Source organism: Mauremys reevesii, linkage group 3 (genome assembly GCF_016161935.1).
Source record: "Mauremys reevesii isolate NIE-2019 linkage group 3, ASM1616193v1, whole genome shotgun sequence".
NCBI classification, from domain to species: domain Eukaryota; kingdom Metazoa; phylum Chordata; order Testudines; family Geoemydidae; genus Mauremys; species Mauremys reevesii.
Genome location: NC_052625.1, coordinates 54,707,204 through 54,725,278, shown reverse-complemented (window position 1 = coordinate 54,725,278; position 18,075 = coordinate 54,707,204). Strand labels below are relative to the sequence as shown.

Genomic DNA, 18,075 nt, shown 5'->3' with positions numbered 1-18,075 from the left:
ACATAGGAGTATTCTTTCTGAAATGCTAACACCATTGTGAGGTAGGGAAGTATTTTCCTAGAAGGACAGGGTGAGGTGCAGAGGTTAAGTACTTACTCGTGTCTGTACAGTGAGTCATTGTTGGAACTGAGACTAGAACTCGGGTGTTCCTGTCTCCCAGACCTCTGTTCTAACTACTAGACAATGCTACTGTGACTGACTTCAGACATGGGGGTGTTGCATGTGCCATGTTAGTCAGATAACACATAAAACTAAGCTCTTGACTTTTATAGTCATTAAAGATCCCATAATTCATTTCATAAGATTTCTGACCACAATTTCTAGATTCCAGAATTATTCTGCCTACTCAAATTCCTCCTGGAGTTAGTCACTTCCTGTGTTAAACTCCTGTGTATTGTAGCTGTGTTCTGGTAAACAGCAATACCATTTCATCCCAGAGGTGGCTGCGTTTTAGTGGTGGGCTAAGTGATTCTCAAGTGCTGAAAGGCTTTCTAATTCTGTTTTATTTTGGTGAAAGTGCACTTTACTTCATTCAAGGAAAGGGCTACTGTTTTTCCTTCCCACCTCCATTCCTCCTCCACATTACCAATTATGTTTCTTTAACACTTTAGACTTTCCTGAGCTGATGCCATGTCTGCTTTTGCATTTTACTCTTAGCTGGTGTTCTACGTTTTTCTGTTTTATAGCACGGACATTTAAGACCTTACCAATTATCTACTTAGTTGCTTATATGGCCCCCATCACCATAGCAGCTGAGCACCTTAAAGACCCTTAGGGTATGTCTACACTACGAAATTTGGTCAATATTTATAGAAGTCAATTTTGTAGAATTTGATTTTATACAGTTTATTGCGTATGTCCACACTAAGCGCATTAAGTCGGTGGAGTGCATCCTCACTACCATGGCTAGCGTCGACTTACAGAGCGGTGTACTGTGTGTAGCTATCCCAGAGTTCCCGCAGTCTCCGCTGCCCATTGGAATTCTGGGTTAAGCTCCCAATGCCTGATGGGGCAAAAACTTTGTCACTGGTGGTTTTGGGTACATGTCAGGCCCCCCTCCCTCCCTCCTTTCGTGAAAGCAACGGCAGACAATCATTTTGCGCTTTTTTTCCAGGGTCCCATCTGCCGGACCTGCTCAGCCCACTGCCTGCCTGGATGATCGGAGCCCCAGGCAGGCAGCGGGCTGAGTGGGGCCGACGGACGGAGCCTCAGGCAGGCAGCAGGCTGAGAGCTCAGACCGCTGCCGATCTGGGGCTCCATCCGCCGGCTCCTGCCAGCCGGGGTCCCGCTCAGCTGGCAGACCTCGGTGAGGTCGATCAGGGGTGCCTGGACAGACATGGCCATCCTCCTCTTAGAGCACCGAATGGGAGTGACTCCAGGTCATTCTCTTCTTTAAATTTTGTCTCATGGAGATTCAGTCTCGCCTGGAATATCATGCGAGCTGGAGCTCTCCCAGCCGGCAGCACTGCGCGGTCGCACCTACCTCAGCCTGCCCCTTGTTTCCATGGCTCATGAAGCCTGGACAGTCATAAGGAGCAGTTCAACTTGTGGAATGACAAATCCAGAACGAAGGATTGCACTCTATGGGCCACGTTAAGATTATTTCAGAGTCCTAGATAGCATTTAGTCCCTATAACAGGCTTCATGAAAATTTTCCCCCGCCCCTAACAAAAATGTTAATTTATCAGCGCAGCTGAAAGGGTAAGGAACCCGGGACAATAACTTAGAGAGAGCTTCCATATTATTTAACTCATAATTGATATAATTCAAAGTAAAATTTCGCAGCGCAGTCTGTTCTAAGACTAAAAATGTAGGTGGGGAGTCAGAAAAAGGAACAGTGACCTGTTTCTACCCGGTTTTGAACTGGGGACGTTTTGTGTGTTAGGTGAACATGATCACCACTACACTACAGGGCTTCTCTTTTTTTGCCATAGACTTTGCCGAATGCACAGGAATGTTTTCTCTAGCTACAGAAGCTACCTAATGCAATGTCTATATCTGTGGCCTTCCTCCTCACAAAGCATCCAAGGCTGACACAGTGCGGAGTGCACGTGACAGCAGCCTGGCCATTGAAAGCTCAGCAATACTTCAAACATGAATATCTCATTTATTGTCTTCAGCTAGATATTCTGTTGCAAATTGCTGTAAGGAACTGATCCTTCAGTGATATCAATTTGGTTAAATAAAACTTGGAGAAAATTCAATCTATTAACCCCCCCCCCCCAACAAAGCCCAAACTGGAAAAGGTTTTTAATTTGGGTTCATTGTATTGATTACATAGGGGTAAAAAGTGACCCTCCAGCAGTCCAGCCCATGCAATTATGCTAATTTTTCATTTACTAATTAATAACTAATGGCAATTTGGGCTTGGTTAGTGAATTTGGTTTTTTTTGTATTATGATTTCTAGTTATATGAAAAACCCAGTTTATTTAAAAAAGAAAAAAAATCACCTGTCACTTGACAGTTAGTATATCTGTGTACCAGAAAAAGACTTACTGATTGTTTTCTGTTCTGTCCTTTTGCTTAACAGGAACAATTTTTCAGTGCGTGGGCTAAGGTGGTGGTTTAGATGGTTTTGCATTAATTTGCTCCTTTTTATTGTGCTGTTTTTTCTGACAACTCCTTCCATAATCATCTCCACCATGGACAAGTTCAATGTCACCAAACCTATTCGTTACCTTAATGTGAGTATCACTTGTTTTTGAATTTAGTAATACACCAATATCAAAATGTTATAGAAAGTGAACAAGGAAGTGAGCTGGCCAAGATGATATGTCTTCACACTAAGACACTATGGACAACATTATCAGCTGGTGTAAAGCTGAAGCCAGTGGAGCTGCACCAATTTACACCAGCTGAGGATCATCCATGCCTGTGTGTTAGTCAATCTCAACCAGTTCAAATCCCCAGAAAGGGCTGAAACTGATGCAAATTTTTAAAAAATAAGTTCAAAATGATGTCCTCATAATTTGTGGGTTTTTTTAATGTTTTTTTATAAGGATTAGCCTGAAATCAGTTCATCTGAGACTTTCTGTGATCAGACATTTTTATTTTACAAGAACAATTAAAATATATCTTAAACTGTATAATTTTAAATATAGTAACTTGGAGAAAAAAACAGAACCTCCAATCCAAACTCCTTTTAAAGTTTAGAATTATGTGTGTGTGGGGATGACAACTCAGATCTGAAATTCTAAAATAAAACTTCATTCTTACATTTTGGTTCAAGTTGGATCCCAAACCAGGAAGATACTGAACTGGAACCAGATGTAGGTTCCAGCTGAAATTTCACACAAACTGAGATTTCAGTGTCTTGGAATCTAACCTCAAGCCCTAGCTCTGGGTTTTCCTTGTACCAAAAACTCTGATTGCTAACTGAACCCTAATCTGTATCAGGACATAGTCTCCTCTGTCCAACTCTAATATAAATGGGTTGCTTACCTATAAAAGCTAATTTCTGCAGCATCTATTCTTCAGCCACAATGGTATTAGAATATTTGCACCAGTCTTTACTTTTTATTTATTTATTTTAGACTCCTATCATTAGTCAGTTCTTCCCAACGCTCCTCCTGTGGTCCTTTTCAGCTCTGTTACCAACAATTGTGTACTACTCAACACTACTGGAATCCCACTGGACAAAGTAAGCAATCGATTTTCCTCTCTTTTTAACCTCGTCCCATAAACTGGGTCACTGGGTAAACTTCATAAAAATTATAGGTGGAAAAGACCTATTAAGGCCCATCTAGTCCATTCCTTGCCCAGTACAGGGTAGTCTATCCTCTGTCAAGAGCTTTATCCATTGGCAGATTATTTCACAACCTAATAGGTCTTCTTGATAAACAGTCAAGGAATTTTCCCTGTTTCGTAGTAGATCCAATGAATAGCATCCAGCCTTGTCTTGTTTTTTGGTTGGTTTTTTTTTTTTTTTGGTCCCCTGTGTGTCTCTTCTCTCCCCCCACCCCACACCTTTTTTTTTTTCAGGGGGGGGGGCAAGTCCTCTATTTAACAGAGAAACTTTGTGCTTGACTGACAGAATCTCTGTCATTCAGAAGCAGACTCTCCATACAGCTCGTTTGGACCTCTGACTACAGACACTGGTGATCTGTCACAGACTAATCTGAATTACAAAATTACTGCCTTCCCCTATGTCTGTATGTGAAAAATCATCCTTACTGAGTGTCACGTACATTTGTCTTAAATGAGTGTTCTTGAGGACACTGACGTAGAACACTAATGGGCTGCAGTGGTGCTAAGGGAAATGCATGGTTCTTGCGTTTGGTAGATGGAGCTCTAATGGACATACCTGGGGTTTGGCCCACCAGATTTCTTGATGTACTTCCACCTGAGGCTTGTCAGGGATAGGAGACAAATTAACAATCTCTTTTTCTGCCTTTGCCCATAACATTTGTAACTGATGTTTCTTAGATAAAAAACATTTTGTCTCAGAAGAGATGACACTAACCGTCTTAGTCAAGCAGCCCACCTGAATCTGTGTGTGTTTTTTTTGGCACACTGCTCTAGTGAAACTGGCACAATGCTGTCTGAAAGACAAGACTGAATACGAGCAATCAAGAGGCTCTGAGCATCACATGTGTTTGGAGACTAACCTTGAATATCCAGATGACAGGTGTCTCAAGTCTACATGCCTGTGGTATCACTAATCCAGCTATGATCTGGATTAATGATCAGAAACAACTTCCATGTCTCCATAAAGAGAGACATGGGCCTGCTTGGCTCAGGTTTATAGATACGCTGGTGGCCCTTGGACACTCTTGTCTCCAGGGTGGATAAAAATCAATGATTTTAATAAATAAATAAATAAATAAATCTGATTTTTTTTTTTTAAAATTTAAATTGGATAAAATGTTTTTTGAGGAAAAAACCTATCTAAAGATAGTTTTACTTAAGATACATTATAGCTCAAAGATATCTCATCATGGAATAGGGATTATAAATTCTAATTCTGTAGTATGAGACAGTATATTCATGTAATTTTTAAGAAAAGTTTTGTAAACGAGTTCCAATAGTACATGGATTAGGGTCCCAATTTTATGGGGTTCCCCAGGCTTCGTATAGATTATTTAGGTCAATCTTTCTATATCTACCCAATGGGACTCGGTGCTCAGTCTAGAAGATACCATCAGAGATGCTTAGTTTTGCAGTTCTCAAACTGGATTTGTGTCTCCAGAGATAACATGCTTGTTAACAGCAAAAATGTTTTAAAATAAATAAATTATAGAGGTGAGAAATAAGACTTCTCAACCCTATTGTCCCTCTGCAAATTTGTGTACACACAATCAATCCCTTACCTCTCTAAAAGTGCAAAGTTTCAAAAAGTTCAATGAATAGAAGATTGTTGGGGGCAGAATAGATCTGACAAGGAGGAGAAGTCTGGAGGTAAATGAGAAGCGAGGAACATGCGCTTGTTTTGTTAAAATATTATATGTTTGCTGTTGAAGAAAAAAATCCAGACTACTTAACGTCGTTGTTTTAGTTAAATAAAATAATTAAATGTCTGTCTGGTGATGTTCTAATACAGCATGGCAAGAAAATCCTCCAAATACTAATGATTAACCTGTTGAATTGGAGATAGTTCACCTCCCAATGACTTCATAAATATCTGCTTCAATCATCTTCGGTAAATGAAATAACCAAACAATCACCAATTTTCTGATATAGCTGTAAAACGAATCTGAAAAGTTTTCAAAATAAATCACGGTTTAAAAATGTCTAGTGTGTACCTTCTAAAAATGAAACCTACATCTATCTCTGAGTTGTGAAGAATATGTATTAAGGTTATAACAGCTAACAAGAATGCACTTTTATGTAGAAAACCATGATTAAATTGAGTCTTCCTGACTAGTGATTTTAAATCATGATTTAAATCAAATTGATTTAAATTAAATCCACCCTGCTTCTCTCAGTGAAGGGCACTCAGACTTCTCACAGCAGCTAACGTTTTACAGCCAAGGTCCTTCAGGAGTAGTAGTATATTCCATGTAAAGATGTATTTATTCGAGGTGGGGAGGGGAGAATACTTGGAGATCTCACTTAGCTGAACTAAAAGTTGGGGGGAAATTCAAAAATAACTAAACTAGTTTGTGTTCAGAAAACATTATCGATTCCTCCACTTCTGGCAGAAGAACTAGTGGAGTTGGAAGAGGATGAAAGCTTGTGTTTAGCAATAACAGTCTCTTACTCAATAACCTTTTCCTCTTTGGTAGGTCTGGAGAAAACAGAATAATGATGCACAAAGTGTACATTTTTTTGATCTTCATGGTGTTGATTTTGCCTTCCCTTGGTCTGACCAGGTATTCACCTTGTTCTTGTATCTTAAAGTTTGAATATTTTATAATTGGAGTTGGTCTGCTTTGTTTCTGTAACCAGCCCTCCTAGAGATGTATAGCTGTTCTTGTTGTTTGTTTAATCTGTGTTTTGTAGTCATAATACCCTAAATTGCCTTTCATCTGAGGATCTCAAAGCACTGACATGCACGTAAGGAATTAGGCCTCACAAATCCCCTGTGAGATTGGGAAGTATTTCCAGCTGCTTTCTGTAGCTAAGCAATATTAGGCATTGAGAGATTAAATGGCTAAGGCACTGAGGGTCACATAGAAAGTCAGTGGCATAGCCAGGAACCCAGACCTCCTGACTCTCTCTCTTGTGCTTTAGCCACAACATTATCTCTTTCGTTGCCCACCTTCTTTGCTCCTGTAACTCCCATCTGGCTGTCTCCCTGGGCACTGTGAATGTCTGCCTCCGGCACACTGTCTGCTGAAAATAAAACAGAAACATGAGCATTAAATGAAACACTTCCGTTTTATTGGATTCCAAGTCTCCCTTCCCACCTTTGACCAAACAATGTTCAGTCATTACAGTAGGCTAGAGCAAACTGCAGTTTATACAGTTACAACTCTCTCCATTTTAGAAGACCTTGGTTGGTTCATTTTGTTTGTTACCACTGTGTTGAACTATGGAGAGTGAATGATCTTAACTATCTTTCTTCTAGTCTTGATTTTTTCTTCCGCTGGCTGTTTGACAGAGAGTCGGCTGAATCTGCAGTCAGGTTGGAGTAAGTATTAGCTACCCTCTGATATTTCACTGTAGTCTTTTTGCTGACTAACCTTTTTTAGTGCATAATGAATGTGCATCATTATGGATGCCCTATACTATAACGTGGGGATTCAGAATGAATGGTGGGATGTGAGCTCCTTCTAGGTTATTAGGAAGAAGAGTCATGGATCAGAGTCCCTTTGTGCTGGGCACTGTAGAGAAACACCTAACAAAGAGATGGTCCCTGCCACGAGAAGCTTACAGTTGAAATATAAGACAGAAGATGGATGCAACAAACAGATGGGGGCAAGGAGAGAGCACAGTAAGACAGTATGTTGAAGGCTGTGCCATATCATTGGAACAGGAATCTTCCCTAGAACCGCACTACTATCTTGTTGTTACAGAAATTGATTTAGAAGAGGAGAAGAAATCTTCATGTTGTTGGTTGGCATAGTGGTATCGAAGATCAACATTTGCAGATGTTGGGCAGCGGCTGTTTTTTGTTCTGTTTTTGTACAGCACCTAGCACAGTGGGAGCCTGGTCAATGACCAGGGCTCCTAGGCATGATCGCAAAACAAATATTTAAGGCGTCTCTGCTGAAAGAAACCACTAGTTCAGTATCTTGCCGCCAACAGTGACTTGAAGTATCAAATGACTCCCTCATCCAACATAAGCCACCTAGCAGATTGTACTGTATATTCTTTTAAAATTAGTGTAACTTCAGATGCTGTTTATATTCTTATAGAGCCATGTTTGATGGCATCCTACAAAATATGCCCTTACAACTGCATGTAGAGAATTCAGCAGTAGTTGTAATTAAACCACTGCATCAAAGATTTTGCAACCCATCTTTTGTAAAGCTTTGCAGTGTTTGTTCTGAAGAGGAGCTATTTTCCAAATGTAACCTGTCCCCATTGCAAACCCTTTGCCTTCTAGTCACTGACTCTGTTTCCTTGCAGATGTGTCTTCTTGCCTGACCAGGGAGCCTTCTTTGTGAACTATGTGATTGCCTCAGCTTTCATTGGCAACGGGATGGAGCTACTGCGCTTGCCTGGCCTCATCCTCTACACCATACGCATGATAATGGCCAAGTCCCCGGCTGAGAGGAAAAACATTAAACAGGTATAAGAGCTCCTCTCAGTAGCATACGGGCAATAAAATCCTAAGCAGCCTATAAGAAACTACAATCCTTACACAAGAACAGTATGTGCCCTCTTCCCTCACAGCTGCTAACTATCCGCTGTGGTCATTCCTTGTGGCCTTTCTTTTGCTCAAACTAACAGGTACATGTCCCCTCCCTGAGCAACACAGTGTGGATATGTAGGAGACTGTACAGTTTGAGCCCATGTCTGATTAAAACAAGCCATTTAGGGCCCATTTGTCCTTACCTGGGGCCTAAAAACCAGGTCCTCAGTCTCCACACCACCTCAAAATAAGAACTTTAATTAGGGAGTTGGCAAACAGGCTTAGTTTAAGCCCACCCATAGCCACCCTTTCTTCCCCTCTTTCCTTAAAACTTCATATGAAATTGATCTCTTTGTAGGTTTGAAAAAAGTTGGCTCATTAGCTTTCACTTCTGTTTCTCTCTGCTGTGCTCTGAGGGTGTGCGAGAGGCTTTCTGTACTAGGATTCCAGCCTGAGAGGATCAGCTGACCACTCAAACACGTGGGATATTTACCTAACCAAACTGCAACCTCTGAACCTCTAGAGCTCTGTCTGCTCTGAAAGCCAATGCGCACAGCACCACGGAGGTTAAACTATAATTGCTGTAGAGATCAAAATGCTGACAGCACAGGCACAATAACTTTTTTCCTTTTGGTTGGACATAGCATTTCCCCATAGCTGAATTTAAGGAGGAGACTGAAAACAGGCTCCTTGGGGAATTCTCTTGACAAAAATATCAGTTTGCTGCAAGCGTGCTCTGTGTAAGCTTTCAACTTCTTTGGTCCCAGGATATGAGAGAATGTGGCTACAACACTGCATACAACAATGTTGAAAGCACGTAATTAATATACTTGTGCATCTGTAACTAGTTTGCCTGGGTGTCTCAAAAAACCATGTCCCTCTGTCGTGAGGCGAGACTAAAGAAGGGGCAAACTGAATTGTTCCCTTTTCTGAATCTAGTTTACTCCTTGGAAAGCTAACATTTGTGTTTGTTTTTTCCCTAGCATCAAGCGTTTGAGTTTGAGTTTGGAGCAATGTATGCCTGGATGTTGTGTGTATTCACTGTCATCATGGCCTACAGCATTACATGCCCCATTATTGTCCCATTTGGTAAGTTTGCCAATGAGTTGTGTGCCCAGGGCAGGGAAGGGGGGAGAGGTTTGGTCTGAGCACATGACCAAGAGACAGGAATTCCTGAGTTCTTATCTCAGCTCTGATAGTGACTTTCTGTGTCCTTGGACCAAAACACACATCTGCCCTGTTGTGAAAAATAGGGCAATACGCAACCTCACAATGTGGTGTTGGGGTGAATTAATGTCTGTACAGTGTTTGGAAGCTGAAAAGCACTACGCATATGATGATGATTCTATTTCTACAGCTTGAGGAATATATTAACTCTGACTTCTGTACAGCTTTAACCATTAAGGATGGACTTTTCAGTTGAAAAGGTTTAGTACCATGCTTTTCAACCATATTAGCTTTTCATTTCTGCTTTCCTCTGTGCTCTCAGAGAGGATGTCTACATGTGACTTTCAGCCAAAGAGGTTCGGCAAAGTAGCCAAACTTTCAAGGGGACTTTTGCTGCTAAATCCCTTAGGCACTTATGAAAATCTCACCCCCGAGTTCCATCAAAACAGATAAAATACAACATAAAAATAAACACAGTGCAAACCAGATCGCAGTTGCGCGTTCTGGTCCTGGTATCTATGAATGTTTTTATGTCCCAGGTGAATAATAAAAGAAGAAAAGGCTAGTCGGAATCCTGAACGCTGATAGGAACAGAACAAATATACAGCTGCACAAACGTGGCATTACTCTAGCTCACAAATTAACATAAAAGTAAAACTATTTTCTGGGGGGAAGTTAGTGAAATAACCTTTGTATCTATTAAATGGCAGTGGGAAACATGTAAGATCTGGCCTAAACCCACACAAATAGATTTAAGACAATTTTGTCTCTCTCAATTCTCTGTGCTCCATATTGGAAAGATTTGAGGGTACTACTGCATACAGTGCTGCAATTCCTAGCTGCCACTGGAACTCGGAACATTTTGGCTTTTTTAGGGACCCAGTTGACTTGAAATAGTCATTTACAAAAATTAAAAGTAGTTTTAGGAATCACATATGTCTGGGTTGCCCTACCAATTTGTGATTATTATATTTTTTTTTTTAAATATTCACAGTTTTCAGTAACCTGTCTCTATCCTCTTCTTCAGGTTTAATATATATACTGCTGAAGCATATGGTTGATCGCCACAATCTTTACTATGCATTTCTCCCTGCTAAACTGGAGAAGAAGATCCACTTTGCAGCTGTGAATCAGGCCCTTACAGCTCCGATCCTCTGTCTGTTTTGGCTCTATTTTTTTTCATTTTTGCGACTAGGTAAGGGTTCTCCGTCAGTGATAAGCTTGAAATATTGCTCGATGATCTTGTGGTTAAAGCAGAGGGACCAGGATTCTGCTCCCAGCTCTGTCACTAAGTTGTCTAGAGTCATGTGGGAAGTTTCTTAACTTCTCTGAGCCTCAAGTTGTGCATTTTTAAGACAGGGATAATAATCCTTACCTGCCTCATGGGGCTATTGCAAGGCTTAACATCTTCACAGTACTTGCAGATCATCTAACAGGAGCTAATAGGAGAGGGCAGAGGAGACAAACACCTGCCTGGATAATACTTAGTCCTGAGTGCGGGGGGACTGGACTAGGTGACCTCTCGAGGTCCCTTCCAGTCCTATGATTCTATTACATTTAACTTTTAAGCTGTTAGTTGACACATTCTCTCACTGATCCCCACTCACATTGGCCTCAAATTATAAACGTTCATTGTGCCACAAACTTGCTGTATTAACAGAGTTGCTGGGGGAAGTTGGTGGCTTGACCTTTGGGCACCCAGAACAGTAGGGGAGATTGTTCGGGGGTTTTGTTTTACGAATGATGCACTTGAGGCTTTTGATGCTGTGAAGGAGATTCAGCATCTTTTTTTTTTTTCTTCCCCCAGCTTCTCCCTTTAGGTTGGGGATGGAGGTGACTTTTTAAATCTAGAGCCTGATTAATAATTTGTTTGTACTGTTCATTAAAGATGTGTTCAGGATAGTCCATAAATGCCTCAGTCTAGCTGGAAAATATTGAGATTCCATTCCCTTGACATAACCACTTGTGACACTGTAATTACTGTTAAAGTATTGTATGATCTAGCAGGGCCAGTATCCTGCTTCTAGCAAAGGCCTATTCCTGATGTTTCAGAGGAAGGCAAATGCCCACAATATGCACTGGCTAATAGTTACAGATATGAGATTGTCTTGTTTTGCAGCTAGGAAGCTAAATGCTGATTAATCAAATTGTCTGTCGGTGTGACAATCTGCCCTGCAGTGCTGGATACCTCTGTTTGATCCTGTTCGTTGACTTAGGGTAGCACCCACTGTGAGCGAAGCACTTTCTTAGAAGGATGGTCCCTGCTCCAGTTAGCTCACGTTCTTAGTCTTGGAGTTTTGGTCTCTAGTGCAGCAGTAACTGAGAGTGCAATGACAGCAGCTCACATGGCTCAAGAGAGTGGTTTGTATCACTCCACAACGGTTGCTGTGAATTCTCAGGTGGTATTGACTGGCACTGAAAGTAGCGTTGTCTAGTACCCTAAGGATGATGCCTGAAGGATGGGGGAGAGAGAACTGGGGAAAGTCTTATAGGTTAAGATGTGGACTTGGAGAGCTCCTCTACATAAAGGTCAGGAAAATATCCTTCTATTGTGCTGTATGTAATGAGCAGGTCATTAAATCAGTGTGTCCCGCATGGTGCTTTGTTAGCTATTTTTTTTCCCTCTGTAGGGTTTTTCTTCTATTTTGTTCCATTCTCCAGAAAGTGAGCGCTCTTTTCAGATAAGCTATTTTGTGATCAGTGTGATTTTTTTATTATTTGTTTGCTTTTACCTACTTGAACCAGTGATGGATACATTCAATGTTGCATTCTGTTTGTTTTTAAGGTTTTAAAGCTCCCACGACCCTCTTTACGTTCCTAGTTGTCAGCATCACAATTCTCGTCTGTTTAGCTTATACTTGTTTTGTCTGCTTCAAGTACCTGAGCCCACTGAATTACAAGGTAAACTCCTATTGAATGTATTGGGGAAATAACCACCAGCATTAGCACTGTGCTTGGTACTGCACAAACTAGTCCCAGGGAAACAAATGGCAAAATTCATGTTTACTTCAGTAGGAGCAGGATCTAGCCACAAGGGTTCAGTCCTCTGAGACAGTGAAAACATGCTGCTGAATACAGAGGCAGGTTGTTTTGCGCACAAGGGGAAGGAGGGAGGGAAGGAGGCGTGGAGAGCGGTATGGGAGGCAGGTACGAAGTGGGAGGCTTTGGAGGAGCACAGGCAGCAGCTGAGGTTTCAGTGTAATGTATAATGGGGACATTGTACTAAATCTGCTTACTAATAACCTGATGTTTATGATCAATTCCATGTAACTAGTTGATTTACCAGTTTAATACTTCGTCCTTGCTGTCTTTATATAGATAGAAGAATTGCCAAGTGGAAGAGGAAGTGACAGTGATGCAGAAACAGCTCCAAGATCTGCTGTAAGCTCTTAGCAAAAAGTATTTTTTTACCCTTTCCAGGAAAACAAACTCCTGACCTTTCCCAGAAAAGGGATTGTGTAGGAGATTGCTAGTCTGAATGGTGTCAGGGTAGGTATTAACGGACTTGAGGGTCAGATGATCAGAACACTGCGCGTACCTATTTGAAAGCATTGCTCTAAAAATACCTTTTGATTTAAGTGTGATAGGAATAACAGAGAGAGATTTTAAATACCCTTTATTTCCAATAACTACATGTGCTGTGTTTTGATTAGCTGGGTCTCACACCAAACACTAGAAGATTAGTTGCACTGGAATGCTGACTATGCAATCACACTGCTTGGAGACTATGCGAGGTGTGATATTCACAGCAGAGCGTCAATGTCATGTCACCAAAAAATGACCACAAGACTTTGATATTTGCACTAGGTTTTGAAATACTGTTTGGGTGAATACAGATACCTCGGTGTGCAAGAGCCCATGTGATATGCAGGCACACTTGAGTTTTGCACTAGGGAATTTATTTTGAGGGACAAAGGGCAATGTTAAGATGAAGGGGACAGAGTGGGGGTAACATAAAAGTAAAAAGGAGGAATTTTGGGGGGGAAGATTTTAAATAATAAATTATCCCAATATTTTAAAATTATACTAGAGACTAAATAATAAAACTCCGAATGTTTGCAATTTCAGATGTATGTCCCACGGGTCTTGCTTAGTTATCCTACGGAAAAGACAGCACTGGCTCAGAAGGAGCAGCAATCATATGGCACCATGGGTGCTGATGCACAGGCAGAAGACAGCATAGCCTACTTTGGGGGACTTGCGGCAATTGAAGAGGCATAGAAGTATTTCTGCTGATCTCCAGGACTAACACAAGGTGGTGCACTTGGTCCAGCTTTAATAGAACTGATCCCTCAAGCATTCTGATTTATTTACCCTGTCTGCCAAAGAGGCACAGAAATAATTCAGCGTGTGATCTGCAGCTCTATTTGGAGATTAAAAAGCAGCCACCTTGGGACCGATTGTTTTACAGGCCATCTACACACATTGTGAAACAAGTGTGCTGAATGGTATGAAGGAGACAATCCTGAGGGACTACTACTTTGCGTTTACTATTTAATCACTTGCCTTATGGAGAGATTTCACTCTTCACAGAGATAAAAGGTCACTGAAGCAAAGCAGCCCCACAATTGCAGGTGTCAATTTATTTGAAATGACTCCCCTTGAATTTTAACCAGCGCCAAGGATTTATTAACCACTTGGGATTGATAAATCCCGAAATTGTCAGTTTTGATGAAAACTTGAAAGCAAATACTACCCCTATTGGTGAGAACCAGGAAAAAGGCTTGTGGTGTAGTGGTGTCTCCTCTCCCACCACCCCAAAATACCCAGTCCACACAACGTTACTTTTCTGAAAGAGATGAGGGCTTTATTGTGCACTTTGATTGTGAATGTACCAAACCCAGAGGACTTTTGTGAATAAGGGATTGATCTGCTATAACTTTTATATATTTTTGCAGGGGATGCATTAGTTACTTTCTGGTGACTATGTTAGGGGCCTTGCACAAGAAACATTCACCTGCCAGCAATAAAGGATGTAAACATTTTATCTTTTTCTTTTTTTAATCTCTCTGGTTACAGTGAAAAATTTCTGCACTTCCCTGGTAAGTGCCAATCGTATGAACTGTAAGATGTTACACCAGTTTTAAATTATGTAGTAGGAGCCAATTTATCCTAAAGCTACATTGTGTCAAAACGTAACTAAGCAATAATCACATAACAATAAAACACTGAGTTCAGCGAAATTCGAGAGCTGTCATTATTGACTATCTTTCTTTGCATATTTAAACACTCATGTGCCACCTCAGAGACCTACCACTGTTGGGACACTAAGGCCTGGTCTACACTGGGGGGGGGGGGGGTCGAACTAAGGTACGCGACTTCAGCTACGCGAATAGCGTAGCTGAAGTCGAACTACCTTAGTTCGAACTGCCTACCTGTCCAGACGCCGTGGGATCGAAGTCCGCGGCTCCCCCGTCGACTCCGCCACCGCCGTTCGCGGTGGTGGAGTTCCGGAGTCGACGGGAGCGTGTCCGGAGTTCGAACTATCGCGTCTAGATTAGATGCGATAGTTCAAACTCCGAGAAGTCGAACTCTACGCGTCGACCCGGCGGGTAAGTATGGACCTACCCTCAGTGAGTGGACCTCTAGGTCCCAATCCTGCAACATGCTAAGTGGCTGCTGAGAAAGTGAGGACCATTGACACTTTGAGAATGAATCTTGATGATTTGTATAGAAAATCCTTTTGTTCTTGTTCTGAGTTTTCTACTTGTCTCTCTTTAAACTGTGAACTCCTCAGGCCAGGACTGTTGTTTCTTCAGTGTCTGAAAAATGACTGACGAACCATTCTCTGTCTTGAGTGGTACCACAAATAAAGGTGTTCAGTGTCTTGCCGGATTAGCTCTATATTCCCAAAGATCTGTTTCCTGCTCTCTTGCTGGACTAATGCTGAGAATGTCAGAGGAGATGATGGAAGGAACAAATTGGCAGTTTTGGAGAAGAGTCCTATCCTGTGAGTTGGAAGATACTTCTGTAGAACTAGGTGTTTTTATGTAAGTGAAGGGACCCTCCTATTAAAAAGGGCTGCATTTGTGCCAGACTCTTCTCCCTTAAGTCACTATATGTTGACCCTTTCCTTTTTAAAACGGATAGAATTGCCAGAAGTGAAATGTGCATTGGATGCAAACCCCTACTTTAAGGTTTGGACTGAAACCAAGTAAAAAAGGATATTCTGAGTTACAGCTTCTACTCCACATTCTGACTTGTGCAGGTAAGACATGTGGTACCAAATTCACATTTTGGTCCATTTCATGGTCATAGGATTTTAAAAATTGTAAATTTCATGATTTCAGCTATTTAAATCTGAAATTTCATGGTGGTGTAATTGAGGGGTCCTGACCCAAAAAGGAGGTGAGGAGGGTCACAACGTTATTGTAGCAGGGGTTATGGTACTGCTACCCTTACTTCTGTGCTGCTGGTGGCGGCGCTGCCTTCACAGCTGGGCACCTGGCTAACAGCCACCGCTCTCCAGCTGCCCCGCACTGAAGGTCGCGCAGAACTAAGGATGGCAATACCGTGACCCCCTTAAAAAATCTTGACACCCTCACTCCACATCTCCCTTTTGGGTTAGGACCCCCAGTTTGAGAAATGCTGGTCTCCCCTGTGAAATCTGTATAGTATAAGGTAAAAGTACACAAAAGACCAGATTTCACGCCCTATGGTGTGTTTTTCATGGCTTTGAATTTGGTAGGGCCCTAGTTTTGGGAATCCTGCTATTCATGGCCATGTTAGAGGCAATACCAGAAGGAAGCCTGGTAATTTCTGCCATCCCACTGACTTTTCAATTGTCTGGTTCAAGTTAAACTTTAACATCCTCTTCACATGCATCTGTGTAAGCAGTTCTCACCTCTTTTGTAGGCACCTTCACTGGTGTCCTGTTAGCTGTGGCTGGACACCAGTCAGGAATCCTTGTCTTCCACAGTAGAACTCAGTTCTTTCACATTTGTTGCCACTGATCTACTGAGGTCCTGGGTCTGATATCTAGGACAAGCATTAGCTTAGTATTTAATTTCCTTTGGTGTCTGTCTTCTCTGCACTCATGAAAGGCGGGAGGCTGACAGTCCTTGACAATGAAGCTTCTGATCTTCAGGACAGATTCATCATGGACAGTAGCAATAATAGCACCAGCTTCCACGCGCAGCCCTGTCAATGTGCTTCAGACCTGCTCTAGATTCTAGACCAAAAACAAGAGTTGAAGCGGGGAGGAATTTCCATCTCACTGAGTAGTCATTATGTGGCCTCTGCTGAGTGCTATCAAGGGCTCTGCTGCAGAGGCTTATTTTACCTATGCCACCAAACCACCATGTAGCAACCACTCTTGGTCACCACCAACCTATGATAATGCCAAGTCACAAACTGTACCTGTGAGAGGCTCTGTATCCATTACCAGTTCCCTAGCCATCCAGTCCCTTTCCATTTTTGTATCCACTGTAGCATGACCTAGTGCACTCACTTTCTCCGTTTGGCTGGGGGATGGAAGCATCCACTAGTAAATTACAAGATCCCTGCCTAGCAGCACAGAATAAAGGCTGCTCTGACATAACTAAGTTTGCTATGTTGTCCTTTGGGTCTATTTCAGAGCTGGAAGAAATTCACAAACTGCACTCATTGTAGTTCATTCTTTTGTGCTGGTGAAAGTTTCCAAGAGGAGAAAATTAGATCAGTAATAGGCACTCCCCACATTCCTTGATGAGCCTTAGAGAAAAAGCATTTCACAGTAAGGGATGGAGACTTCAGCAAATATGGATATTGGATGTGAAATCCATTTTTAAAGGCATTGCACATTCTTTACTGAGCCTCTTATAAATCCTTTGGCAAGCAATGACCTAGCTGGAGTTGCTGATCCTAACTCTCAGAAGCTGTATTTCCTGAGATTCAAGGCCTGCAAACCTGCCTGGTATAGCTCAGAAAGAACTGCCTCACCCTCTAACTTCTTGCTAAGTCATTACTTGCTTTCTGAGCAGCAGCTGTGTCCTGGAACTTGATGTTTCTATGGAACTTGAATTTTGGGGAAGCCTGACATTCAAATGTGACTAAAAGCTAGAAAGCGTGAGATGCTACATACTGTACACACAGCAAAAACCACATTCTCCTAGACTGAAGCTAGAGTGGAAGTATGGAGCCTGTGGAACTGGGTGCAGTTCTGTTCTCCTTCATGCAGTTGTGCAAGGACTGAATTCCGTTTAGAAAGAAGAAAAAAGTGAAGTGCAAGCACTGACAACTGAACGTATTGTGAAAAGATGGAGTCATTCTTGGAGAAGCAGAGACATGGAGGGGGGAGTTTTCTCAGCCAGTGTGGTGGGTAGGATCTATGTGAAAGATTTTTCTCTTGCCTACATTTCATCAGTAACCTGATCACACCACAGGCTATGAAATACGGTCTGTGCAGTGTGGAAGCAGGGCCTCTGCCTAATCTTGGATGGAACAATACTTGGAAACATACAGATTTTTATCTCTACTGGATGGATTGCCTCTGCTAGAGAGAATATTTTTCTTTTAATGATCTATAACCCTCTCTATTAACACAATGTCCATTTTCCTATTGTGCCCTGATTCTGCTAGATCCCGAAGTGACTTAAGAGGCAGCTGTGCTCATACTCTGCCCCTAACAGCTGCAAGTGTGTGCTTCAGATAGTTTAAAGCTAGCAAAGCTTGGGTATTTTGTATCCTG

At 41.8% G+C, this 18,075-nt stretch overlaps 1 protein-coding gene across 4 annotated transcripts in view; it reads left to right on the top strand.

The window, feature by feature from the left end:
• Positions 1-14,590, top strand: part of TMEM63A (transmembrane protein 63A) — a 44,106-nt gene extending 29,516 nt beyond the window's left edge. For all 4 annotated transcript variants that reach the window (XM_039529280.1, XM_039529277.1, XM_039529278.1 and 1 more), the window contains 10 exons: positions 2,532-2,685; positions 3,535-3,641; positions 6,226-6,312; positions 7,011-7,073; positions 8,015-8,177; positions 9,224-9,329; positions 10,435-10,602; positions 12,193-12,308; positions 12,726-12,788; positions 13,476-14,590. In XM_039529280.1, the coding sequence (XP_039385214.1) occupies positions 2,532-2,685; positions 3,535-3,641; positions 6,226-6,312; positions 7,011-7,073; positions 8,015-8,177; positions 9,224-9,329; positions 10,435-10,602; positions 12,193-12,308; positions 12,726-12,788; positions 13,476-13,628 (1,180 nt within the window). In that variant the 3' untranslated portion in view covers positions 13,629-14,590. The remainder of the gene's footprint in view (positions 1-2,531; positions 2,686-3,534; positions 3,642-6,225; positions 6,313-7,010; positions 7,074-8,014; positions 8,178-9,223; positions 9,330-10,434; positions 10,603-12,192; positions 12,309-12,725; positions 12,789-13,475) is intronic.
• The last annotated feature ends 3,485 nt before the right edge of the window (positions 14,591-18,075 follow it).